Source organism: Acinonyx jubatus, chromosome D2 (assembly GCF_027475565.1).
Source record: "Acinonyx jubatus isolate Ajub_Pintada_27869175 chromosome D2, VMU_Ajub_asm_v1.0, whole genome shotgun sequence".
Taxonomy (NCBI): Eukaryota; Metazoa; Chordata; class Mammalia; order Carnivora; family Felidae; genus Acinonyx; species Acinonyx jubatus.
Genome location: NC_069393.1, coordinates 84,991,787 through 85,017,487, shown reverse-complemented (window position 1 = coordinate 85,017,487; position 25,701 = coordinate 84,991,787). Strand labels below are relative to the sequence as shown.

General features: G+C 64.7%; 1 protein-coding gene across 4 annotated transcripts; it reads right to left on the bottom strand.

The window, feature by feature from the left end:
* Positions 1–471: 471 nt before the first annotated feature.
* On the bottom strand, positions 472–25,297 carry PWWP2B (PWWP domain containing 2B). Of its 4 annotated transcripts, XR_008291973.1 has the most exons (4): positions 25,107–25,297; positions 14,563–16,157; positions 971–1,139; positions 472–894 (listed from the first exon to the last, which is right to left on the bottom strand). XR_008291973.1 is itself a non-coding variant. In XM_053206804.1 (3 exons), exons 1-2 carry the CDS (start codon positions 25,229–25,231, stop codon positions 14,576–14,578), a joined length of 1,707 nt encoding a protein of 568 aa, XP_053062779.1. In that variant the 5' UTR covers positions 25,232–25,297; the 3' UTR covers positions 472–1,139; positions 14,563–14,575. The 4 variants fall into 4 exon arrangements, 2 of the variants coding, with proteins under 2 accessions (XP_053062779.1, XP_053062780.1); XR_008291972.1 differs by having other exon boundaries at positions 472–1,139; positions 14,378–16,157; XM_053206804.1 differs by having other exon boundaries at positions 472–1,139.
* Between the last annotated feature and the right edge of the window lie 404 nt (positions 25,298–25,701).

Here is a 25,701-nt window from a genome sequence, read left to right as displayed (position 1 = left end):
GGGGGGAGGAGAGTCTCACGCTCTTCTGTCCTGGGGAGCTCTTGAAGTGCCCCCCCACACACACACACACGCCCCAGCCTGGCCCCGAGAGTCCTGGTGGGGCCCTCAAAATGTTCCAGTAAAACCAGGACCAGGCGGAGCCGTCACCGTCCCTTCTGGAATGTCCCTCGGCTCCGGAGAGCCAGCCAGGAAACCAGGAGGCAACAGGGAGGGAGAACAAAACCATCCTGTCTGCCCCACCTGGGGGAGCCGCAGGGAGGCCCGGAGGGCCACGCGCCCAGGGCAGGCGGGGAGGGAATGTGGCACGGGCCACCTGCTTCTCAAAGCTGCCACCTTCACACACGGTGGGCGTCCCTCCAGGGGCCACCCGCACGCGACACACAGGACCACGGAAACGCTGCGCCCGGCGCGGCTTCGACACAGACCTCCCTTCGTTCTCTTTCGTGCTTAAATAAAGAAGGAGCAGAACTCGTTTTCTGTTTCTTTCTTTTTCTTTTTGGTCTTTAAAGTGACAGAAAGGAGACAGGAGCAGCTCCTACAAACAACAGGCCAAGCTGTTTTCCTTTGGAAGTCTCCCGCATTCCCAGAGTGGCTCCCCTCCTCAGGCCCTCACCGCCAGGGTGCCCACAGGCGCCCAGCTTTGGGAGGATCATGGGGGAGGCCGGGCAGGTTCCGGGTTCTCAAGTGCACAGAGACCCCGTGCCGAGGGCTTGGGGAGGAAGCGCCCCACACGTGCAAGCTGGTTTCTGGAAGCCTGCGGGCCTGAGGGGGCCTGGCCCAGGACCTGGACGCGGGGTGGCAGGCCTCGCCCCTGCTAGGTGCCCCAGTGGGCGAGGCAGCAGCAGGAAGGGTGTCGTGGGCTCCTGGAACTTCACAAACCACAGGAGCTAAAGCCTGAGTCGGGGGATAAGGATGTTCAGCGGGGAGGAGCCGCGGTGCTCCTGGGGGCTGTCCTCCTCCCCACACACACCTGCTCCCCTCTGGGGACCCCCAGCAGGCTGGCCACCGTGGGCCTGGCGCATTTCTGCAGGCAGCTGGCCAGAAGGCACACGGGGCCCCTCAGACGGAACAGGTGATGCGGAGGGCACCCCCAAAGTCAGAAGGTCCAGGAGAACAGCCATGCCCTCACCGTCGGTGACCTTGAGGGAAGCAGAGAGGGAAAGAGGTTACCTCGGGGTCAAGTGCTGGGGGACAGGCCCCTTGGGGGTCCGACCACCAGTCCAGAGCACCCGCTCAGGCTCTGTCTCGCCAGGGACCCTCAAGGACCCCCCAGCTCCCACTGGCCCTCACCACCCCAGGAATCTCGCCTCCCTGGTGCCACATTGTGCCCGCTGAACCTCCTGGGTGGCCCCTGTCCCACTCGTGTCCATCCCACCTCCCAGGGCCCCAGGATTTCCCAGAAAAAGGTGCAGGACACTTGACGGCTCAAGAGCCCAGACCACGGGGCTCCCCATGAGACACTAGATCCTTCTGGCCCCTCGTGGCCAGGGGGACTGGGGAGCTAAAATGGTTGTGCACATGGCTGGGGGCTCACAGCTCAGAGGGACCCCAGTGTGTCACCGTCAGAATGTGTGACCTACACCCTCTGGAGGGACACGCCCTCTTGGTGTGGGGGAGCCCCCTGGGGCTGAGGGGACAGACCCTTGAATAAGAAAACCTTTCCCAGGTCTCCCTGAGCAGGCCCGGCCGCAGGGATGGACGGGCACCTCAGCCCCGGCTCCCGGCCCCACACGGGGACAGCAGCCACGCCTGCCAGACGGGAGCTGGCCCGAGTCTGGAGACCGGGGGCAACGTGTTCTCTGCACTTTAGTCAGGGGGGTGGAGGGACACGTGGCAGGTCTGCAGGGCCACACGGTCACAGGAGGTCCTGGAGGGCGAGGGGAGCTGGCGTCCAGCAGACAGGAGACAGTCCGGCCCGGCCAGGAGAGCCCACAGGGCGCAGGCGGCTGCTCTCCCACCAGGAGGGGCCGGGCTCCCCCACCCGCCCCCCCTCGATGCGCTCGGACCAAACAAGCAGAAATGATGCTGCCCCGGTCCTGCCTCAGACCCCCAGATGGAGATGCCGCGACAAGGCCCAGATTGCCCTGAGACCGCCACGTTGGGAGAAGGCTCGGCCGCCACGCAGAGAGGCCCTGCGTGTGTGTGAGAGAGATGGGGGGGGAGGGGGAGAGAGAGACAGAGACAGAGACAGAGAAAGAAAGGCGGGGGGAGAAAGAGAGAGAAACAGAGACAGACACACAGCTCAGGGCACCCGACGTATCGTGGCAGTGGAGGGGCCGCACAGACACCCCAGCCCCGGCCGGCGCCATGGCCCAGGAGCACACACAATCATAAGAAACACCAAAGCCGCGACACGTTAGGCCCGCGTGTGGTGGCAAAGCCTGTTCACACATCACACAGTGATCGTCGCCGTCTGAAGGCCCTGACGGATTTGATCTCTCTTAGCTGGGGACAAATAAGTGAGAAGAACATAAAAACTAAGCAGCCAAAGAATGAGGCAAATTCAACTCTGCAGAGAATAGAGCTGAACAAAAATGAAATTTACTCACGGGTATCTGCACGGATGGGCTGCGACGTCCAACACCAGCACTGAATCTGGACTCAGCCAAATGACTGTGTGTGTGTGTGTGCGTGCGCACGCGCGTGTGGACACATGTGCCCAGGTCAGCCCCGTCCACACCACACCGGCCCTGGGGGGCTGGCCTGGAGGCCCCAGGACCCGCCCATGCCCTCGAGGGGCACAGAGGTGGTGCAAGCAGGTGGCTGGGAGGAGCTTAAGCCCAAAGCAAACCCCCCTCACCCCCCCGGAGGATGCGGCTGGCCCCAGGTCGGGGGCTGGGTGGAGGGGACAAGACACTGACCTCCCAGACCTTCCAACACAAGGCTGCTGCCCTTGTGGCAGGTGTCCGTGGTTGGGGGCCCCTCCCTGCGACATCACCGAGGCTCAGGCGCACTGACCGTCCAGGTCCCAACCCGGCGTCAGGTTCCCGAGGGGCCCAGGAAAGACCCTGGGGCAGAAGGGCTGACAGCAACAATCCCACCCGTGAGTGGCCCGGCTGGGCGGGGGGCAGGGGACGGCCCTTCCTCCTCTGTCCAAAATGGCCGGATTCCGGTGACCGGGAGAGAAGCTCTCTCAGTGGCTGCAGCAAACCAGAGCCGCGTTGGCCCTGACACAGGGCTCTGGGGGTGGCCAGCAGCCCCCGGGGGGCAGGAGGGGCGGTGGGTGCAGAGAGGGGATGGGGGGTGTGAGGGTGGAGATGACCACGGCCCTGGTGCTTAGGGCTGAGGGGCCATCACCACCCCTGCCTTGTAGACAGGGGCTCAGGCTCCCGACCCTGTCCAAGGTCACTCACCTAAGCCTCGAGGCCAGGATGCAAACCCACATCCCAGGGTGCCCAGAACAAAGCACCCCAGGCCAGGTGACTCCAAACTACAGTCACCCCCTCTCTGTTCTGGAGGACAGACACTTGGAATCGAGGTGTCCCCAAGGGGGAGCCCTGACTCTAAAAGGCCTGAGAAGGGGACCCCACGGGGCCCTAGGCCTCCCTGGTCGTAGACTCCACCACAGTGCAGCTGGACAGACGTCAGGCTGAGCCCCAGGAGCGAGGTGCCCCGAGATGCCAGGCCCTCTGCTGGAAACAGTCTCCCCCCAAGTCCAGGCCTGAACACCCAACCCCGGCCCCGACCACACTCCCTGTAAGGAAGGCTGCTCCAGAGGGCTCCACAGTTCCCTGGCCCGTCAGGGAGGAGGCCTGAGCAACATACACTCAAGGGGCAGGGGTTTCTGACCTGGGGTGGCAGTCCCTTCCCTGGCCAGGGAGAGGCCCTGATTCAGGGTCCCCAAGAAAATGTCTCTCAGAAGAACATGACTCAAAGTCACTGTGTCACGGGAAAGCGTGCTGATCCCAGTGAGCTCTGCCTGGGGGGTGTCTCAGGGAAGCTGGACGAGGGTGACAGCCACTCTCCATGGATGCGGGAGCTGGATGGGGCTCTGCCCACCCCCCCCCCCCCACAGCCGCTGCGCGCTCTGGGCAGACGAGGTGGGGTCCCAGGTCCTGCACCGTTGAGCACGCAGATCCCAAACAAGATGAACAGTCCCTTAGGGAGAAACACTGGCCAGATCGCGGCCTGTTGCACAAACCCGTTCCCCGAAGAACCGTTTTCTTTCTGCCTTTTCATCTGTCCCTGCCCGGGAAGCAGCTGTGACCACCCAGGCTGAGCTCCTCTGCAGGCATCCGCACAGGGGACCAACAGCCCACCCCGGACAGGGGTTTGGGCAGCCACACCTCCATGATCAGGTTGCTGAGTGGCCCAGCAGACACGGTGAGGAGGGGCATGGGGGCTCCGGGGAGGTCATGGCCGGTCACAGCGGGAGCTGCTGGGGGCCGAGGGGTCAGCACCACCCGGGAATCGGCGCACGGGCCGCCCCTTTCCGTTGAATGCTTTGGGGGCTCACATCAAAGGCAAGCACGCTTCGCTGCGAGAACCACACCACCCCGGGAGATAATTAAACCTGCCCAAGCCCCTCTCCGTCAGCAGCACGACCTTTGGAGATGTCGTTAAACATCCATCAGCCCTGATCCTCGTTAGAAAAACGCACCACAGGCTCCAGAGGCGGCGGCCAGCCCGCCCCTTTTGCCCTTTGCCCCTTTCTGTCTCGTGCACCACACGGAGCCTTCAAGGAAGCCCCCTCCCGACAAGACAAACAGGGTGGTCACGGGTCTGTCCTAGTGCCCTCGCCCACCGCCGCTCCAGCTTGGCCGGGCTCCATGGGAAGAGCAGGTGTTTTGAGAAATCTGGGGAAGAAGGGGGAGCCCCCTGCACCCTCCTCGTACCCAGCAGCCAGGAAACCCCCCTCAGAATGCGCAGGACCCCTGCTGGGTCACTTCCTTCCTCCCAGCCCAACAGGCCCAGAACCCGTCCCTTGTCATGCAGGGATGTTCTGGGGGACCCCCCAGAGCACCCCAGCCCCTGCTGTACCTCCCACCCGCCCCCCCTGGAAAATGTGGGGAACAATGGGAAAGGCGAGATCATTACACTGGCTGGGCGGCCACAGCCGCACAGAAAAGTTCGTTCTTCCCGGGGCTTCCTAGGCAGGAAGACACCCAATGCCCAGCGCGGCTGCCCCGCCTCCCCTCACCCCCACCCCAGGCTCCAGGGTCTCTGGGCAGGGCCCTGCCTCCACCTCCACCACGCAAGTGCCCGGACAGCCCCTCCCCCCTTCCCCCCTGTCTGCCCCTCACTGGTCCGGGCTGACCTCCCAGGAGCTTGTCCCCCATCAGGAGTGTCCCCCATGGGGCCCCGAGGTCACCAGCACGGGCCCCATGGTTAAGGTCAGCCGAGGCCGCTCTGCCTGCCCGAGTCGCTGGCGCCCTAGTGACTGGGTCCACAGCTGGGGCTTGTCGAGAAGATGGGGGTGACCAGGAGGGCTCCCCTCCCCCTACAGGGCCTGGGCTGTGTGGGCGGAGGGTGGGCAGCATGGCAGGTGCTGGGCAGCGTCCCACGTCCCGTGACAGCGACCAGAGCTGCCACTCCCAACACGTAAGACCAGAACTAAGAAGGCCCGTCTCCCCAAACCACAAGCCTTCTGAACACGGTGATATCAGCCAACAGCCACACGCAGAAGGGGGAACCACCAGGCGTCACAAAACAAAGCAAGAGAGGCAGCCGCTGGCCGGGCATCGCGGATGTCCACCGTCCTGATGGTGTGTGCAGAACGCCCCCATGCGGACCCCCACCAACCCCTCCCCCCCCCCCCACGGCCCAGTCCCTCAGAAGTGCCTGCCACACAGTGGCCACCTAAGCTCACGTCCTGGGTCTGTGACCCCGCTCCAGCCCCAAGAGCCCCACAGCACACAGCCTTCCATGGGCCACACACACACACACACACACACACACACACACACAGACACAGCTCTGCCATTTGGCCTTGGCTCTTGGCCAAGCGCGGCCACCCCCTCAACACTGCGGAGACCCGTGTGGCCTTGGCTGTGGCCCCCGTGCACCCTCCTCTACAGAACTGGGCCCAAAGCCACCTGCTTGGTCCCCATGGTTCCTGCAGCACCACAGAGACCCCGGCCCAGGTGTGGGGATCCCAAGGCCACTGAAGTGCTATTTCCTCTGGGAAATTCAGACACGCTGGCAGGAGGCCTTCAGAATCAGGGTCAGTCACGCCCACCGGAAGTGGACGACTCCCAGGAATGCGGGTATCAGAAATGCCGGCTCCTCCAGGATGGAGGGCTGCACCACTGCGGTTTGAAGGAGTTTCCCCCGGATATTTGGAAGTTGATGCGTGGCCTGAACCCTCTGGTCCGGAGGCCCAGGCGCCCCGCTCCCAGTGCTCCCCCTCTGTCCGGGGAGGGCCCGGGGCTGAGGTCGAGGTGTCCAGAATCCCCAGGAGAGCCCGGGCTACACGTGATCTGTCCACGTGGACGTGGGAGCCTCCAGCTCAGGGTTCTTATTCCAGAGATGCCCCGGGGCAGATGCCAACCTGCCCACCTGCCCCAGATCCTCTTCCCGGGCGGCTTCCCCCACTCCAGCTACCCCTCCAGCTGGGAAGCACCTTCTCTTGCCCGGGGTGCTGCGGGCTGGTGGGCACATCAGGCAACCAGTTCTCCCCAAGGCCTAGGCGGGGCCGAGGGTGCTGGCTGTGCAGTGGGGGGCCCGGCTGGGGGTGAACCCCGGCTCTGTGCCTCCCGCGAGCCAGCATCCCCAGGTGTGGGATGGGGTGCCACAGTCCCGTTCCCCGGTGCCGCAGGCCCCTGCTGCGAGGGTCTGAACTCACAAGAACTTACTTACCTGAGGGGGAGCCCACACAGGGCAGCACAGAATGGAGGGGTGGCTTGTCAAAGGGGCCCTGATGGAAATAAGGGTGCAGGGTGACCATGCCGAGCTGGGGGACTGTCAGGCACAGCTGTGCACAGGGGGCTCTGGGAGAGCTTCTCCAAGAGGGGGACCAACAGCCTTGAGCAAGAGGCAACGACCAGCAGGCATGGCGCGAGGCAGCCGCTGTGGCTTTGCCACACGGTGCCAGGGGCAGGGCGTGGGGAGAACCTGGGGGGTTCTCGGGGACCTGTCTGCCCTACACCTGCACTCCCACTACTGGGTCCAGTCATAGTCTCAGATCCCCCGAGGCCTGAAGGACCTTCCTGCCTGGTTACGTGCTCACACCCCCCGCCCACACCCCATCTTGACGTGGCTTAGAAAGGCGCAAGGGTGCCGGTGGGCCCGGGACTCTGCCAGGATAGGGACATGGTCTCTGCCCACGGCCACCAGCATCTGGTTGGTGCAGGTCGGAGGCGCAGTGGGGCACCTGGGGGGTGTGGACGCTGCTTACGCCCAAGCGGGGAGAGGGGGCTCCATATCTGTGCCCGCTTATGTCGCAAACTCAGGAAGATCAGCCAACACTGGGGGCGCCAGGGCAGAGCCAGACGTCTCCAGATGGGACTGGTTGCACCGATTTGACGTGGGACCCTTGTCACGTCCATGAGCACGGAATTACAAAACACACAGGAATATCTACAAATGGAACGTAAAATGAAATAAATGACCCTAACCGTAGGTCGTAACAACCACAGAGAAAGAAACTGTCTCGATGACTTGGAAAGAGGAACTTGACACATAGCCCCCACCCCAAGGACACTAAGATCCTTAAGGAAACCTTGGAGTATCCCCACTAATCACCCAGTAGCAGTATTCCACATATATTACACAGCTGATATATTACATGCCAAATATATGGTTTACATATATTTAATATTTGACTTATTGTATATACACATTAACTTTTACATAGAAAATTAATACCATTGACCCCTAAATAGGGATTGGGAGCACTCACCCCAGCACAGTCAAAAATCCATGTGAAACTTTGACTCCCCCCAAAACTATTGTTAATTGAAAGCCTTGCCAACAACATAGTTAACACATATTTTGTATGTATTATATGCTGTATTCTTACAACAAAGCCGGCCAGAGGAAAGCAAACGTTATATTAAGAAAACCGAAGAAAGAGAAAATTTTACATTTACAAACATTCACGCTACTGCTGTGTATTAATCGGAAAAAAGTCCGTGTACAAGTGGACCTGTGCAGGTCAAGCCCGCGTTGTTCAAAAGTCAACTCCATGTGAATTTCATTAACAAGCAAGATTTTCTGCATAAGAGAACAGAAATGCAAACCAAACAACCAAGAAGTAAAAATTCTGGATTAGAAAAATCAGTGGTGGGGCGCCTGGGTGGCTCAGTCGGTTGAGCGTCCAACTTCAGCTCAGGTCACGACCTCACAGTTCATGAGTTCGAGCCCTGCGTCGGGCTCTGTGCTGACAGCTCAGAGCCTGGAGCCTGCTGTGGATTCTGTGTCTCCCTCTCTCTCTGTCCCTTCCCCACTCGTGGTCTGTCTGTCTCTCCCTCTCTCAAAAATAAACATTAAAATTTAAGAAAAAGAAAAGAAAAATCAGTTCCAAAGTCAATTTCTCTTCTAAAGGTATTCCTAGGTCTGCTTGGAAACCACGGGGGAGGGATCACCAACTGCCCCTCCCTCGAGAGGACCCAGGACCCCTTGGGGAACGGCCAGCCCCAGGTGTGGGCAGGAAACAAGCCGGAATCCTGGGTTGTGTACAAAGCATGGCCACGGCTTGGGAGCCACTGAGCTAACCTCCCGGGATAGCCCTTGGGGACAGAGTGACAGAAGCCCCGAAAGGGCAATCATTGCACGGATTGATGGGAGTGAGTATGTCCCACGAAGTTGTGTGCTGTGACAGCTCCCTGGGCACTCTGCAGAGTGCTGGGAGCCGACCTGTCCTGCAAGACTGCATCCAAAGGTTACGGGATGCCCAGGGTGTCACTGAAGGTTGCTAAGGAAAGACCTGGACAGTGATTCTGAAGAAGATGGGGCCCTGGTGGAGGCGGTGCTGCTCGAGTCCCACGGCACAGGTGTGCAGAATGTGGGCCCTTCCCCGTGCACCCCTAGACCTCTGACCTCAGGGCAGGTGCCGGGTCCAGGGGTGCTGAAGCTGCGTGGAGCCAGGGGTGAATATTCAGAGCAGGTGTGGGGGGGGGGGGGCAGGGGCACAGAAGCAATGACATCCAGGGTGATGCGTGCTCTCCCTGGGGGTACAGGCAGCCCCTCCCCGAAGTCAGGAGAAGCCCCCTTGCTCCAGGTACCTGCTGCAAACACGTGAGTCTCCCAGCACAGCCTTGCCCCTGCTCCCGCCCCGCCTACCTGCACCCTGCCTGGCCACCTGGCACTCAGGGCACTGCCCAGAAGAAGCAGAAGGAGCGGCGAGGACGGCCCCGGCAGGGGGGAGGTCAGACAGGGCCTGCGCGCCCACAGCAAGCTCAGAATTCTCAGAATTACAGGCCTTAGTTTCCTCCGGGAACAAAATAATTATAACCTTCGCGGAGAACCTGAGTTCCCTGAAAGCAGTGCAGGAAGTCAGCTGAAAACCCATCTCCAGACGTAGAAGCACCTTTTTATTTACAGCTGGGAAAAGAGAAAGGTCGGTTTGGGGCTCGCAGCTCAAGCACCCTGCTCTCGAAGGCACGACAGACAAGGAAAGTGAAACCCTGGACACGGGGTCCGGATGCTTCTGCCCCAGCCGGCCCAGCACGCAGCACATGTACTTCCAGCCTGAAGGACCCACCGCCCACAGGCACAGCCTCCCTGGGGGGGGGGGCGGTGGATCCTTCCGGAACAGCACCACACAACCCCGTCAGGCTCCAGTCCCCTTCACCACCCGCTGACCCGTCCCTGAGCCCAGCTAGCCTGTCAAGGACGAGGCTGGGGGACCCAAGCTGGGTGGACACACAGGCCCCTAACATCTGCTGACCAGATGAGAGGGACACTGGGCAACTGGGGCCCCGAGGACTTCAGGCCCCACCCCTGGAAGGGGACTGTCACCCTCTGCAGGGAAGGTGCTGCGGTGTGACCACATTAAGGGCTCTGATGAGGAAATGCTGGCTTTCTCGCACGGCCGCCCTGGGGTCCTTGCAGGAGGGGGGCAGAGAGAGACTGGACACTGAGGAGCGTCTCCCACAAGCCCAGGGACTCTGGGAGCCCCCGGGAGCTGGAAGGATCCTCCCCTGGGGCCTCCGGAGGGAGCACAGCCTTGCAGACGCCTGCAGTTTGGGGTTCTGGCCTCCAGACCCAGGAGAATAAATTTCTGTTCTGTCCGGTGGCCCCGCATGTGGTCGTTCGGGACCGTGGCTGCAGCTAACCCTCCAGACGCCGTTCGCTCAGTGAAGCAGGAACCCAGTTCCTGGCCCCTCGAGGGGGCTGCTCTGTGACCTCGGAAAGCTCCCTGCCTTCCGACACCCTGGCGGCTCAGGCAGAAAGGGGCGCGCTGGGGCCCCTCCAGCTCACATGCAGCCTGGGAGTGTCCCACTGGCCCGAGAGGCAGGGAGGGGCCCGCGCGCGGCATTCTGCCCCCCCACCCCCTGCAGGTACCGCAGAGCCTGGCCCACGCCTCAGCGGAACACTGCCAACAGCCCGTCCCCCACCCGGCTCTGCCCAGTAGGGTCCCTGGGCTCCGAGTGCTGCACAGAGGGTGCTCTCAGGGCCCCTGGGACCCAGGTCTCCTGTCCCCATAGCTCTGGGCCCCGCGGGGCACGCTCCTAATGACCGTCGACCCTCTCCCCGTGTGGGGCCAGCAGGCTGGACGAGGCCCCATCCCATCTGTGCCATCCACCTCCCTGCCCAGTCCCCATCTCTGGGCCCTTGCCAGGCCTCACACCCCGTAACCTTGCTCTGCCTCTCCGCTGCACCAAAGCTTCCTCCTCTCCAGCAGCCATCCCGTGGGGCCTAGATCATTCCACGGATCCATGACCCCAGGTCCAACATTGCTCTGAGTGCTGGCCTGCCAGCCGAGACTCGGGCACTCAGACACTGGCCACCGTGGTCCCCAAGTTCCGGGAGCCGACAACCAGCATCCCTGGCTGGTCTCTTCCGGCCTCAGATCCCTGCTCCCTGCTCTGTCCCCTCCCCTCCTGTCCACCTCCCCACCCCTGACCCCACAGCCAGGGGTCTTTCCAGTCCGAATGGGGCCATTCACCCCTCTGCCTCACATGCCCCCAAGGCACCCTCTGCTCTCAGGACAAGGCTGCAGCGCTGGCCTCCCCAAGCTGTGTGCCTCCTGCCCCACCCTGGAAAGTGCGCGATTCCTTCCGCCAAAGGCCACAGGCACTCGCCCTATTAGCTCATGATCAGCTCACCGTTCCGTTCTCAGCCATATGTCGCCTCTTCCAGGCAGCCTCCCCGGATACCTAGTCCAGGTCAGCTTCCTCACCAGACACTCTGCCGTGGGGCCCTTGCCCCTTCTCAGCACCTTCCTGCACGTGATTACGCACAAGTCTGGGGAACGTGACTCACAAGGGAGGCCCTCCTTGACGCTGTGCACCCTCTGACCCCCATCTGGAGGGGCACTCGGCCCTCCGTGGGCGGGATGCCACCCTCGGGAGCAGTTACCCTCACCTGTCAGGCACCGCTGCCTGCCTGCAGGCCAGGCCTGACCAGTCAGCTCCCAAAAGGCCTCGCCCTGTGACCCCGGGAGCCCCTGGAGCGTCACAGTCAGGAGGGGGACACCCGCCCCATCCAGCCAGGAGCACAACCCCGTCCCCACCCTAGGGATGCAGCCTGTGGCAACCTGGGGGAGGGAATGTGGGAGGGGCCAGAAAGGCGATGGCCAACAGGTCATTACCAGACCCGCCGGGCACCCTTCCCTCACCACCCGGCCCACGTGGCAGGTGCTACGGTCACTCCGAGACAGATGAGGAAAATGAAGCTCAGAGATGCCAGCCTTCGGGGCCAGAGCAGCAAGCGAGCAGCCAGGGCCCTGCGAGGTGGCCCCATGTCTGTCCCTGGAGGTCAGTGCTTGCTGAGGACCACTGTGCCCTGTCGCCGGAGCCCGCCCCGGGCTGGGCTCTCACCGGTGCCCCGGCCACCGAGTCCCAGGATGGCTCGGGGCTTCTCCAGAATGTCCCTGTGGACACCCCCCTCTCAGCTGAGCCTCCTGCCGCCCTGCAAAGTGGGACGGAGGAGTCTCGGGACCAGGTGGCCCCGGGAGGGAGCTGCCCCCACGATGTGTGCTGCTTTCCTACTGACGAGCACTGGTCAGCAGCACAGATTCTCCCCCGGGGCCGAGGGGCTCTGGGCAAGTGCCTCAGGGGGTGGTAGCAGGGCCAGTCGGGCTGGGCCTCGGCAGCCAGCGGATGTGGCTGAAGGACAACCGTCCCCAGCGACCCCTGCCCCAGCGGCAGGACCGTGCCGGCCTCCTCCCAGGCGTGCCCAGGTGCCAGGGACCGTGCCGCTCCCGTGCGAGGCGAAGGCAGTTCCCGGCTTCCCGCTGGAGGAACAGAGGGCCTGGTGCCCAAACAGCACCACTGACACTCGAAAGCAATCTTGTGGACGGGAGACTCCCGCTCACCAGCACCATTAGCCTCCTGCCTGGCGTGGACCTCACGGCAGCCTTCCATCCTCATACAACAAAACTGAAGAGTCACTCGGGCAAGACCACTTTGTGCTTTGGTGCCGACAAGAGCCAGCATCCCTCGCTCCCAGAGCCCCACGCACCGCTGGGGACAGCATGGGCACAGTCCCCGAAGCCAGAGGGACAGAGACAGAGAGATGCTCAGAGACAGAAACAGAGAGAGGGAGAGAAATACAGAGAGGAGAGGGAGGCTGGGAGGGAGGGGGAAGGGAGTGGGGAGGCTGTGGGCACGGGGCCCCTACAGCAGGCAAACCTGTCTGGCAAGATTCTTCCCTCTGCTTCCTGGTAAACAGAGCCAGCCCTGAACCACCCCAGCCAGGGGCTCCCTGCCCACCAGGCCACACTGCCACCCCCCCCATGCCCCCCATGCCCCCCCCCCCCACCGTGGTGGGCTCACGTCCCTAGGAACTGCCCACTGTGACCGGGGATCTGAAGGTCAGTTTCGAGGACTGACTGCTCACCACATCCTCGCTGACAGCACGGGCCCACGGCGAGTGGGGGAGGTGCCCAGCTTCCACCCTGGCCCCAGACCAGGCCAAAGGCAGGAGGGGCCTGGTGAGCAGAGAGGTCGGGTAAGGGGGCAGCAGAGGGCACAGACGGTCCCGGGGCCCACAGGACACACCCAGAGCGGGGAGATGCCCAGAGCACCTGACCTTTCTCCAGACTCCCCCCCGACACACAGGGCGCCCACGCCCCATCACAAAGACCCGGAGGTCACAGGGCTGTGCCTACTTCGGGGGAGGACAGGTTTGTGTCTGGACCCCTGGGAGTCTTTCAGGGGCAGTGACCAGGCTCGATGCAGGAAGTAGGTGGAGGAAAGGGTGGGGACAAGGCTTCGGGAGTCCTGGCTGTGACCCTGCCCAGGCGCACCCCTCACCATTGCTTCCTCAATCCTAGGACCCCCCCCAGACACGTGGCGCAGCAGTGAGGGACCACGCCAGGTGCCCCACCCACCCCTTCCCAATCACACGTCGGCCGGCCCAGCTGAGGCCCGAAGGCCCGAGCTGGGAAACTGGCACCAGACAGGCAGACAGGCAGGTGGACCAGACCGGACAAGGTCAGCTAGAGGTCACAGAAACTGAGGCAGAGGCCCCCCTGGGGTGGAGGAGTGCTCCTCTGACACCCGCCTCCCTGCTCTCTGCTTCTGTGGGCCTGGGCCTTAAGCTAAGGGGCCCGGAAGAGGGACATGGCCTGACCTCCACAGGGGGGCCCCACCACACGCCCTCGGGTCCAATGCAGGCAGCCTGCACGGGACCCGCCTCCTCCCGTGGGGAAGGACAGGGAGGGGAGTGGGCACTGGGGGGCCACCACGGGGGCCAGTGACCGCTGGACACACCCCGCTGCTCAGGCCCCAGAGCCGACACCCTCCGATGGGAACACACCCAGCCCCTCCCTGCATCCTGGGCCCCCCGGGAAGTTCACGGCGGGCAGCCTCTGCCCCTCGGCCGTTTCCTGACACCCCACATGGTGACCACCCCACATGTTGCCTGGTGACACCCCAGGCCCATGGGGTCTCCTTCTGAGACCTGGGGTGGGAGGCCCTATAGAGTTCTCCTGGGGGGGGAGACAGAGGGCAGGACACCGGCCCAGGGACAGACCCCGGAGCACCTGACCGACACAGGTCCGGGAACCACGCGCCCGCCGGAATGGGGGGTGGGGGCTAAGGCCACGCGAGTGGCATCTGAGGGCAGCCGGCCAAGTCAGGACCCACTGGGGACAGGAGGGAGGGGCTGCGGCCCCAGCGTGGGGAGAGAAGAGGGAGTGACCCCTCAGAGTGAGTGGCCAAGAGGAAGCTCCCCCCCCCCCCCCAACACCCGCGCCTTCTCCAGGACGCAAATAAAAGGGGACGGAGATCTTTCGCGGCACTTGGAAAAATGGCCGCAAAACACCAACCAGCCCTGTTCTCCGCACGGTGGCTGACGATCCCCCACGACTCGATTCGGAAAGCCTCTCTTCCGCGAACCGCAAAGCAGGGTGCCGCTGCCATTAAGCAGGCCTCTCTGCCAGCTGCCAGCCAGAGGGAGGAGGCTTCCCAGCAGAGCGGCGGGAGGGGCACAGGAGCAGCCCTGCGCGCTCACCTGGTCGGGCGGCTTACGTCTCAAACTGGGTTAAGACCTCCCTTATTTCCGGGGCCACAGGCTGCGCGGCATTGGCGGCCTCCGTTATGGCTTTCCGGTACATCCCCTTCTTCTTACGGTTAAATCTCAGTTTGAAAAACTCAGAGAAAGGGGAGAGTTTTGAAGTAGACAAGAATGACGTAGTCGGAGAACCAAACCACGAGACTTTGGCTTCTTGCCAGGAAGGCTCCCCGTCCTCCTTCTGGCTAAGACTGATGTCAAGGACACGCGCTGGCCACCAAGGAAAACCATGAACCTTACCCCACACGATGTCCCCCACGGCCACGGTCCTTCCGTCCTCAGTCACGCACTTGGAGACGCTCTGTGTGTGCAGCCTGACTGTCAGGGGCGGGACCGTCTGCCTCGCGGCCCCGGACGAGGACCTCACAGATGCACCGTCGCCGGACAGGTCACACGTGTCCGGTGACGGCACTTCCGAGCTGCACGATTTGGACTCGTCCAGGCTGTCGCTGCTCCACACAGATTCGCCGGCACAGTCCGTCCCCCTCCTAGGGCAGGCGGCAAGGAACGCCAGGCCGTCCTGCTGGGGTTTGCCCTGGGGACACCGCTTGAAGTCATCATCCTCACCAGAACTTCCGGAAGACGAGTCCACCGGCCCACGGCCCGCGGAGCCGTGGCCCAGGAGAGGGGGTGAGCTGGCCCGGGGGCCTCGCCCGTGGCCGTTGAGCGCCTCCACCAGCTCGGCTCTGTAGACGGGCTCCCGCTCCCCGGCCCCCGGGCGGTGGGGCTTCAGGCGGATCTTGGGGGGCGGCAGGCCGGCGCCAGGGGGCCCGGGGCGCGTCAGCTTCAGCTTGGGGATGGAGGCGCTGGGCCCGCTGGGGTCCTGGCCGCCACCGTGCAGGGCCTGGGAGGGGCAGAAGGGCTCGAGGGACCCGTGCACGCGGGAGGGGATCTCCACGACCTCACCCGTGCCCTGGGGCGTGCTGTAGGAGATCTTGATGGCCGGGCTCCGTGGCACCCGGGCCTTGTCCTCCTCTCGCTTCTCCCTCTTGCTCCTCCTCGTGGTGGCCGCGGGGTCACCACCGCCGGCCGGGTCCTCCGGCTTGCGGGGCTCGCTGTCAAAGCCAGGGCCGCTGCCCACCCTCCTGCGCGGCCTCGGGGCACCCGGGGGGCCGGGGCTGGCCTCGGGGGGGCTCAGCGTGCTCTTGCACTTCTCACAGAGTACTTGGCGCGGCCGCAGGCGGATGGGGCTCAGGGCCAGCCGACCCGGGTCACGGTTGCGGGACAGACGCCGGCGTGTCCTCTTGATGGTCCGGGGGGGCGGCTGCGGCACCCACTGCCGGTAGGTGCTTCTTAGCCAGAGCGGGGGAGGGAAGGGGGCGCCTTCGAAATATGGCGGGAACGGGGGCACGAGCGGTGGCTTGGGGTCTGCAGTCTCGGGGGGCTGGTCCCCGTCGGGAGGCGGTGGAGGGACTGTCCCCAGCTGCATTGCCTCTCCGTCTTGCTCCGCGGGGGCCGGGCCGTGGCAGCCGTTGACTGGGGGGTCCTCGGGCTGGGGCAGCGGGGCCGACAGGGGCAGGCCAAACAGGCCGGACCTGGCAGAGGGGAGACAGAAGGGGAGAGTCAGGACAGGAGGACACCGCTGCACCGGGCCCCGGCCCGTGGGGCCCGGAGCACCTGGGGAGGCACACGCCCCCACGTGTCCACCACGTGGGACATTTCAGGGGAGGCACGTGCTCCACCAAGTCTCGTGACCAGCACGGCGGCCAGCTCTCGGGTCCGCAGGGCCCCGACGTCCACACCTTGCTTCACGGTAACAAGGGGAATGGGGGCAGATGGAGACTTCCCAGGGCGCCCTGGGAGCCTGAGAACAGGGTCTCTGGTTCTGTGACATGGCCTGAGCAGGCCAGCTGCTCTTCATGGGCCTTGTCCACCTTCTCCCTCCTCCCAAGGGAAGACCCCAAGCATGGTCCCTACAGGGCTCAGGGAGCCGGGTCCCAGGCGCCGGCCGTGTGTGGGGGCAGCAATGGCCTCCACAGCCCAGAGAGGACAGAAGTCAGCCACCGAACCAGAGCTTTGGGTCTGGGAGTGAGATGGCTCCCTCCCAAATGCTGAGTCGGTCTCAGCTGTCTCCACGGCCCTCGGGTGAGGGTGACACCCACACCACCCCTGGCCACCGTAGCCTGGAAGGACCACCCCTCCTGCCGGGCACCCCCAGGCCCTCCCACAGGCCCTCCAGCTCCAGGAAGGAGAGTGTGCCAGGCAGTGTCGACAGGGCCACGAGACCCATGGGAAGGGAACGCGAGAGGGCAGGAGGACCCCTCCCACGAGGACGCACGGCCAAGGCCAATGGCACAGCGGCACCCACAGGGCTCCGCAGCCACAGGCCTGCCCTCTCCCCGGGAAGCGTCGGGCCAGGCAGCCTCCATTCAGACGTCTGGGCACCTTGGGGTGTTTCGCTGTTGAAGTCAGTGGTCAGTGCTCCATCCCCCCGGACCCCGCGCCGGGAATGTCGGGAGGCCGTACTAACTCGCCAGCAACACCCGGTGCAGCAGGAAGACACTCACTGTTCCAAACAGTGAAAAACAAGGCCGCGTAGGTATGCGTAACTTCTAAACAAATGTGACGTCACCTGCGAGCCCCTTTTGCCGAAACCTGTTACTTTTTACGCACAAAAACAGACTTCTTCCGCCAAGTTAAGGGAAACACGGCACTTCGGTGCTCACTGTCCACTACGAACCTAAGTGCAGTAGAAACAGCAAATGAACGCTTCTGCCTTTTCTCTTTCCAAATGGTTTCTCCGTTTGCTGTTCTCCAGAAGGATCAAGGCCAGCTAAGAGGGCCCACCGCGCGGGAAATCACCGCCTCCAGCTTGGCCCCCGAGTGCTGCGGACCGGCCGGGAGCGGGCACAGGCCACATGGGAGCCGGCTGCAGAGGGCTGCGGGACTGGCCCAGGCGCAGTGACCCACGGGGACATCGCCCCCCCAAGGTCCTCGGTCTCGAGGTCGATGAGTTAACAAATATGGCGGCACACCCACCGTGTGAACACTGCCCCGTTTCCATTCAAGGTCGTGGCAAAAGCCCGGAAACCACGGTTTTCCTTTCTTATCAAGCTCTTGTCTACGTGCAGCCATCCCCTGACACTAAAGTCTTCGTGTGTGGGGGCAGGGGGTTCACATTCATCTCCTCATGACCAGAGAGTCCACAGACACAGGACCGTGGCCACGGGCCCCAGGGAGACTGCTCCTGCCCTCTGTGTGGCCAGACAGCCGAACTGTAACCTGTAACTGTGAGCAAGGGAGAGCGGTGGGGGGAGCCGTAAGGCCAGCCTGGGAGGGAGCACCCAGCCACGGGCCACAGGGGGACACCCGGCTCCCTCCGAGGTGGGATTCTGCTCTGGGGGAGGGGGGAGCAGCCACGGTGAGCCCCGCCACCCATCTCCGTCCTCTGCTGGGCATGTGGCTCTTCATGTGCCCAGTGGCCCGGGACGGCCAGGCCATCCCCCTGGACCACATGTGCTGCGGCCCCTGCAGCCACAGGCCACGCATCCCTGCTGACCAACAGCGATACCAGAGTCTGCTCCCCAGTGCTGGCCACCTGCACTAGAGGACTCGCACACTAGGATGGGCCGGGACTCCTGGGGAACGGGGGCCCCGGGGTCGTGTCCTCACCGGGAAAAAGGGTTCCGCACCCCGGCACCGGGCACACGGACCTCACAGCCCCAAGAGCCACCTCCAGTTTCTGTAAGTCAGGGTTTACTGACGCCCAGCCACGCATGCTCGTGCTGGTGCTCGGACTACCTTTGGCTGCCTTCCTGCTCCCTGCTCCCCACCAGCACTGCTGAGTAGCCAGGACAGAGGACAGGCGCCAGGCCCAAAATAGCTACTGTGCAGCCCTCTCGGGGAAGTCTGCTGGGGTCCAGGTGTGGGAGACAAGGCCCGGCCCAAAGCTGCCCCCACCCCACCCACAGTTGTGGCCAGCAGGCCTGTCACCAAACCTCACCCTGAGTCCTCAGGCATCAGCGTGGGGACTGGACCCCACACCGGAATCAGCACCTGGTTCTTCCCTTTCAATAAGCCTCATAGAACATAGAACATTGAGAACAAAGCAAAAACTCTGAGCGCTAAACACATGTACTCACACCAAGACATACACACACACACACACACACACACACACACACGTGCACACACATTCACCCTGAGCTTCTGGGCCAGCGTGCTCACTGCCTCTTGCTGTTAGGGGTGCTGGGATCCCCTCCATGGAACCTATGGCGCCCATGTAGAGGCCTCAAATGAATGGGGTGTTGGCAAGGAGAACGGGGAAGGCAGGAGGTCCCCACCCTCCGCAGCCGTGGTGACCTGACAGAGGGTGACATCAAGACGCGCAAAAAGCCCCCAAGGGGCCCCTCAAGGGGACAGCCTTAGCCCCAGTGGGAACTCCAGGATGGCCAGAAGATCACCGGGGAGACCAGCCCCTATGCTAAGTGGGCACCCAACTGCCACCTGTGGGTACGAAATAAGGGCCACAGTGAAGGTTCCAGAACCTGAGAGGGAAACCTGTAGGCACGTCTACAGACCAAGGGGTCCCACAGACCAGGAGAGGCCACACAGCAGACAGGATCCACACCCCTGGGAACTGGAGGGCTGTTCCCAAGGCCCCCCAAAGCCCACTTCCTGCCCCCCTTTACAGGCACTCAGACCGTGACGAGACCGTGGGGATTCATCCACATTCCCCACTCCCCTCCCAAGCTTCTCTGCCGTCACCCCACTCGGAACCAGCCCACATCCCCCCAGGCTCTCCTTCCCTCTGCCCCACCCTGTCCCACGCCTGTGCCCCTACCAGCCTGCCTGTGGGGGTGCAGAACCCCTCCTGCCAGCCGGGATCCGGGGCACCCCAAGAGCAACCCCCCTTTCCCTCACCCGGAACCCGTCTTCCCTCCAGAAGCCTCCTCTGCGGGACCCTGTGGGCTGACAGCGCCTTTGGCCACCTCCCCCCGCCGGGAGTGGGGGGGCAGGCTGGGGACAGCTGGGGCGGAGAGGGGGTTGTCGCCCTACCCCCGAGGCCCCGAAGCTGTGCTCCAGGGAGGTTGCCCCCCTCACCGTTTATGACACACCCCTCAGAAGTCCCTGCGTGTTTACGACAGTCACAGAGACCGGTGCACGTGCTCTATGGCTCCTGAGTGACCCCTCCCTGCCTTGGGAGGTCAGACACAGCATCACAGAGGACCCAGAGCCCAGGCAACACGCCTGCACCTGCCCTGCGTGGGGACCACAGCCTCGGGGGTGCGGCGGGCTCCCAGATGTCAGCTGCGGCCTTGTGGATCGGCACTCGGGCCGGCTGACCCCGCGCCCCGTGACTCCGCAGGCGGCCGCTTCCTTCCAGCCTCGGCCACACCCACAGCTGCCGGCGGGTAAACAGCAGCCAGTGAGGGGCTCGCTCCCTGGGCAGCAGGCGCCTGGGCGCCAAGCCCCGCGCCAGCCCCGTGAGGTCCACACCGTCCCCCTGCCTGGTTCGCCGATGGCGGTGGCGAGGCGGCTGAGGGAGGCCAGGGCACCTGGCGGGTCTGGTGACAGTAGCGGTCTGGGCTCACGTCTCAGCTCCACTGCCTCCAAGCACAGAGACACAAGCCGTTCTCGAAGGATCTCAGCACCCTGTCTCCAGCGGGGTGACCTCAACTGGACCGGAGGGCACGAGACGTGGCAACACCACAGCCTGTGGTTTGCCTACGGGGCCCAGCCCCTCGGTGAGGCCAGGCTGTGCTGACATTGGCATGTGCCCAGGGATGGTGGCCCCGGCCAGCCTGGCAGTGCCCCCCCAGGTGGCACCGCAGGGCCTCAGCAGGTGAGAGGGCTGGGCGGCCCAGGAGCCCCGCTGTCCTGCCCTTTGCTGTCCTTGCTGGACCCACCGGTTGCCTACCCAAGGATGGGGTAGATGTGTGTGAGGAGGGGCCCTGGGACTGGGGTGACTCACAGTGCAGAGCTGGGGCCTGGAGGGCTGGACTGACCAAGGTCTCCATGCAGGAAACTGGGGACCCCCAAACGAAACCTCAGCACAGCGTCCTCGGGGAGCTGGGGGAAGGGCAAAGGAAAGGTGGGGGACACCGAGGTGAGGAGCCCAGGAGACTCTGATGGGGGTGAGACCCAAAAGCAAAGCAGCTTTTCCCCCGAGTGTCCCCACTCTGCCGAGACGAAGGCACGGCCATCTGGCATGGACACCGGGCCCAGAGAGAAGCAGCCTAGCCTGCAGTCCTTGGCAAAACACCAGCGGCCGGGCCTCGGCTCACCCGCCCTCCCTGAGGTCTCACCCATGCAACCAGCTCAGCAAACCCCCAGAGCAGCCGGGCCCGAGCTGGCCCGTGGCCAGGAGGAGACGGCCCGGCCGCCTGCCAGAGCTCCCGGCCTCCCCTGCGGCCTCTCCGCTCTACGGACTCGGGATCCAAGCATCTGTGGAACCTGACAGCGGCCTCCGACCCCAGCCAGGTCCACGTTTGCCCTGGACTTTCCTTCCTCAACCTCGCACAGGGAGAGGCTACCCCGGTGTCCGGTAGAGAGGTGAGAAAACGTGGCTTCTGGAACAGAAACACCCCAGGGGTCCATCCGAGGAGCCTGCAGCCCCAGGACAGGCCTGAGTCCCGATGGTGAGGCCAACCCTGCGGCCAGGCTCCTGCCCCCCACCTCCCTCCCCCCTCCCCCCACGACTCTACACATTGGTTTAGGACACATGCAGCAGTCTGTCTCCTCTGCAGCCCTGCACACAGGGAGTTGCAGGGCCTAGCCCCGAGGGAGGGTCAGGAGCAGGCTGGCACAGGGAAGGTAGGGTGGCCTTGCCAGGCCTCTAGGGTGTGGAGGCCTCTGGGTCCACTTCTGCTCAGGGACTTGTGAAAAACAGGTTGGCAGGGGAAGTCACAGCCTGGACACCAGAGTGACCCTTGTCTAATGGGAGGCCGCCCCGCCCCCATGGGTAGACCCAGGGTCTCGGGGACAAGCCTTGGGGCAAGGCTGTCACATCTGGCCCCCCGAGTCCCAGACCACCAGCATCATCCCAGTAAAGCTCAGCTGACCGCACCCTTGTCTAAGCCATCTGAGGGCTCCCGCAGTCCACACCCCCTCACCACCTCCACGCTGGCCAGGTCCCCTGGGTGCAGCTGCCGGCCAGCCGCAGACCCTGCCACCCCATGACACACAGGGCACCTTGCTCCCGGCCCTTCTGGCCCCTGAAGGCAAGGAGGACGTGCTCAGCAGGGCCCGGACCAGGCGTCCATCTTTGCCCAGTGAACCATCCCAGGACCGGTCACCAGTGGCCAAGCCTCCCTCCTGGACCAGGGGCTACGCCTGGGATGGAACAGGGGTGCTCTCCTGCCCGGGGACAGGCCTGCTGGGATTCCTGACTGGCCGGAGTCCCAACCTCCCAGGGTGGGGTGTGGGTCACAAAGGCCCAGGAATCTTGCACGGTAATGGTGCCCTGGGTGACTCACAACTGGGGAAGTTTGAAAAACACCAGTTCGGGGATGAGGGCTGGGGGCCTGGGGTTTGCCATCAGGCCCGATGGGGCAGCTGGTCGTCGGGGCTCCCGTTACTCTCGAGACCTCTCCTTTACCACTCGGGTCTCTGCTGTCCTGGGGCCATGCCTCAGCCAGGGCCACCCCGGTTGGGGGACCTCAACCCCAGGGTACCCCCAAACCACCCACAAAACAATGCCCATACCCGCCCGGCACCCCAGCCCAAAGACTCGGGGCAGGCCTGGGCCATCTGCACCCTTACTCCACCAGGAGAAAGCACAGCCTCACAGGGAAGCTGGAGGGTCCACGTACAGTCTTCCTGGGACTCAGCCCAGGTACACAGTAGGGAGTCAATGAATGCAGGTGAAGGCACGAGAGGGCAGGCCCTCAGCAGTGGAGGACCTTCCTTCAGAGCACAAAGCAACCTGGCAGCAGGTTCAAGGCTCGGGTGGGAGGAAGCTGGGCACCAGCCCCAGCAGCTCCACACACCTGCTGAGATCTCGGGGGCCTCTGTGAGCTCTCGTCCTCCTGTGCACATTTGGGGACGGGAATCTGCCTCTCAGAGGGCCAAGGGAGGGGATGCCACTTCCCAAATGCCCGGAGAGTGACACTGCTCATGGGCCCCGCTCTGGGACGGGAAATGGGGGCTGCACGAGGGACCCCTCCCCTGGGACTGCTCCACCCCTGCGGGAGACTCAGGCTCCCGGCCCCCCACCCCCCACCCCAGGCCCGCACACAGACGCTGGAGGCTGCTGACGATGACAGTCACTGGCACGTGCCTGGCCGCGCACCACGGGCACACCGACAGCTGCGGCCTCGCTGCCCTCGACAGACCTAGGACGACCCCACTGCTCTGGGACCCGCGGGCTCCCAGAGGTGGGCGGCTGTGTGCAATCGGAGGTCCCAGCTGTTGTTCCCGGCCGGCCAGCGCCACCACCCAGGGTGGGGCCTCCACTGACCGGCCCTGCCACTGTCACACGTCAGGGAGGGGCAGCAGCCACCGAGGAGGAGAAACCGGCCCCAGGGAAGGCGGATTGGTGCCACGGACACGGCAGCCCAAGGCCAGACACCACGGTCCACAACACCCCGCCCGGGCTGCCAAGAGACCCCACCTGATGACCAGGCTGCAAACAGGAGTGCTGAGTCCTTAACATCACGGGCAGAGAGCAGAAGGCAGGGTGAAACCAGAAGTGGCAAGAGGAGGGGAGACGAGGGTGGGCAGTTTCGGGACCACGCCCTGGAGGGCTGGAGGTGCTGGGGGGCCGCAGGGGGTCTCGGGACTCCCCACAAAGAGGAGGGATCAATGCCAATCGGAAAGAGCCAGCGCTGAGAAGAGCTGCACCCACTGAGGCCTCGGTTCTGGGCCACTCTGGTTACAGCTGAACGTGGCCGTGGCAGGGCTGACGCCCACCAGCGTGCTGCTGCCAGTTCCCACACTGGGGATCCCAGCACGGCCCGCTGGCTTCTATGAGGGGGGTGGTTGGGAGGGGAGTGAGGGGGGCTGTTGATCTCCACACCAGGTTAGCCACAGCCTCGGGGAGGGGAGCCCAGTTGGAGGCAGAGAGGAAGGAGGGTGAGGCTGCCATCGCGGCAAACATTGCCACCCACAAGCCGAGGGGCCCACAGCCTCCCTTGTGCTGAACTGGGGAGCCCAGAAAGCGAGGGGGGGGGAAGCCTCTGCTGCAAGTGCCCCTCTCCAGGGAGGAAAGGCCAGGCAGAGCTGTGCAGACAAAGCCTGAGTACAGCCCCCGCACAGACAGGGGAGCAGGGACGGACCGAGCTGGCAGTCCTGCCCGAGAGAGGAAGTGATGGCCATCAGGGGCAGGAGACCTTGGCCACCGGGGGGGGGGGGGGGGGGGTACAGGCTTGGCAGCCTCCAGGTGGCTATGTTGCAGCCGGCGCCCCCCACCCCCACCGGGTCCCGCCAAGCACTCTCTGTGGTAGCCAGGGCGGAGCGGGGCGACAGTCACCCGGGAGGCCATATGTTAAATCACATGACTGGTGCATAAATGGCTTCTGGCACGTCTAATAAAGAGATGATGCCAGCAGGGTAACTGTTGAAGAGTGATGGTCTTCCTGCCACGTCCCCGCTACTGCAAGATCTGGGCTCCACGGAGGGAAAAAGTTGGGCCTCCACAAGGGGAGCCATTTACTGCTCTCAGCTTGGAGATAAGGCCCAGCAGGAGCGCCAAGACATTAGTGCCTGATTAATGCCTAATCATTTATCTGCGCGACAGCTCACTACCATGTGACACTGTATCCAGGAGACTCTTCCTGCCTCCGAGTCCCTGCAGCGGGCGCACAGGTGCGTCTCAGGTGCCCCCAGGCCCGCCCAGGGACCCCCTTCCACCCCGGAAAGCAGGGCTCCTGCAGCCACCGCCCCCCGCCCCCCGCCCCCGCTCCGCACCTCCACGGGCACCTTCTCGCTCCCACACTGCCCGGGGCCCCTGCGCCCCAGGCCGCGCTGCGTGGGTTAAATCCCACCGCTGGACGCAACTGCTTGCCATCAGTCCAAGCCTCAGCCCCGAGTCGCTCCTGGGAGTCTGGGGGGACCCAGGGCGATAGACAGGACGCCCCCACTTGTGAGCGACTGGCAGGGCAGGGCAGGGCAGGTCAGGGCAGGCGCGCATCTGAACCCGCTCCCCCGCCGCCCCCCAACCGACAATTCTGAAAACAGCCGAATTCAACAGTGCGTCTGAACAAAGAAAAGTGCGTTAATTATGGCAGACGTGCGGAGTTCGGGAGCCGCCGGCACGCGGCGGCGGCGCGGGGACTCCCCCCCCCCCCCCCGGGCGCCCACCGCCGCTCCCGCCCCGCAAGTCGCGACGACTTTGAGAGGCGCTCTGGGCCCCCCGAGGGGCGGCCGCGCTCGCGCGCCCCGAAGCCCCGGGCCGGGGGTGGGGGGTGGGGGGATGGAAACCGAAAGCGGGCGCCGGCGCCGAGCCTGCCCCGCCCCGGAGCCGGTCCGGGCCCCCACCCCCACCCCCACCCCGCCCCGGCCGCCGGGGGTGGGGGGAGGGGGGCGCCCCCGCCCCCGCTCACTTTTTCGTGCAGTCCAGCAGGATCCCGGCGAAGCTGCGCTCGCCGCAGCTCACGGTGACCAGCAGCGCGCCGTTGACGACCTGCTCCACCCGCACCGGCAGCCGGCAGCCGGCCCGAGGCTCCATGCTCCCGCGCCGCGTCCCGGCCCCGGCCCCCGCCCCCGCCCCGCCGCCGCCGCCGCCGCCGCCGCCGCCGGGTCAGCCCGCGCGTGACGCCGCCCGCCGGCCGCCTGACGTCACAAAGCTCCGCTCGGGGCGGCCACCGCGAGCGGGCCGGGGCGGCGGGGGGTGGGGCGCGCGGGGCACCCCCCGCCCGCCGACGGGGCGCGGGGGGTGGGTCGGGGGGAGCCGGGGCCGGGCGCCTGGGAGCCGGCGAGGAAGCGCATTGCGGGACCCCCGGGACGGGGCAGGGCCGGCTGCGCCCTCCGCTGGGGCCCGCGGCCGCGAGCGCCCGCCCAGAGGACGTGCGGGCCGGAGCTCAGGACCCCTGCCCCGGGGCCGCTCCCCGCCCCCCGCCCCCGCGCCGGCCCGGCCCGGCCCCCGCCTTCCCCCGCCCTCCCCCCGCCTCCGGTCTGGCACCCGGTGGCCACCCGGCA

Bases quoted from the DNA above. Each gene is read 5' to 3' on its own strand.
- PWWP2B (XM_053206804.1), bottom strand. From the start codon at position 25,231: ATGGAGCCTCGGGCCGGCTGCCGGCTGCCGGTGCGGGTGGAGCAGGTC. The intron at 16,158-25,106 runs GTGAGCGGGGGC...CCCCTCTGCCAG, and splicing joins CTGCTGGACTGCACGAAAAA to GTCCGGCCTGTTTGGCCTGC.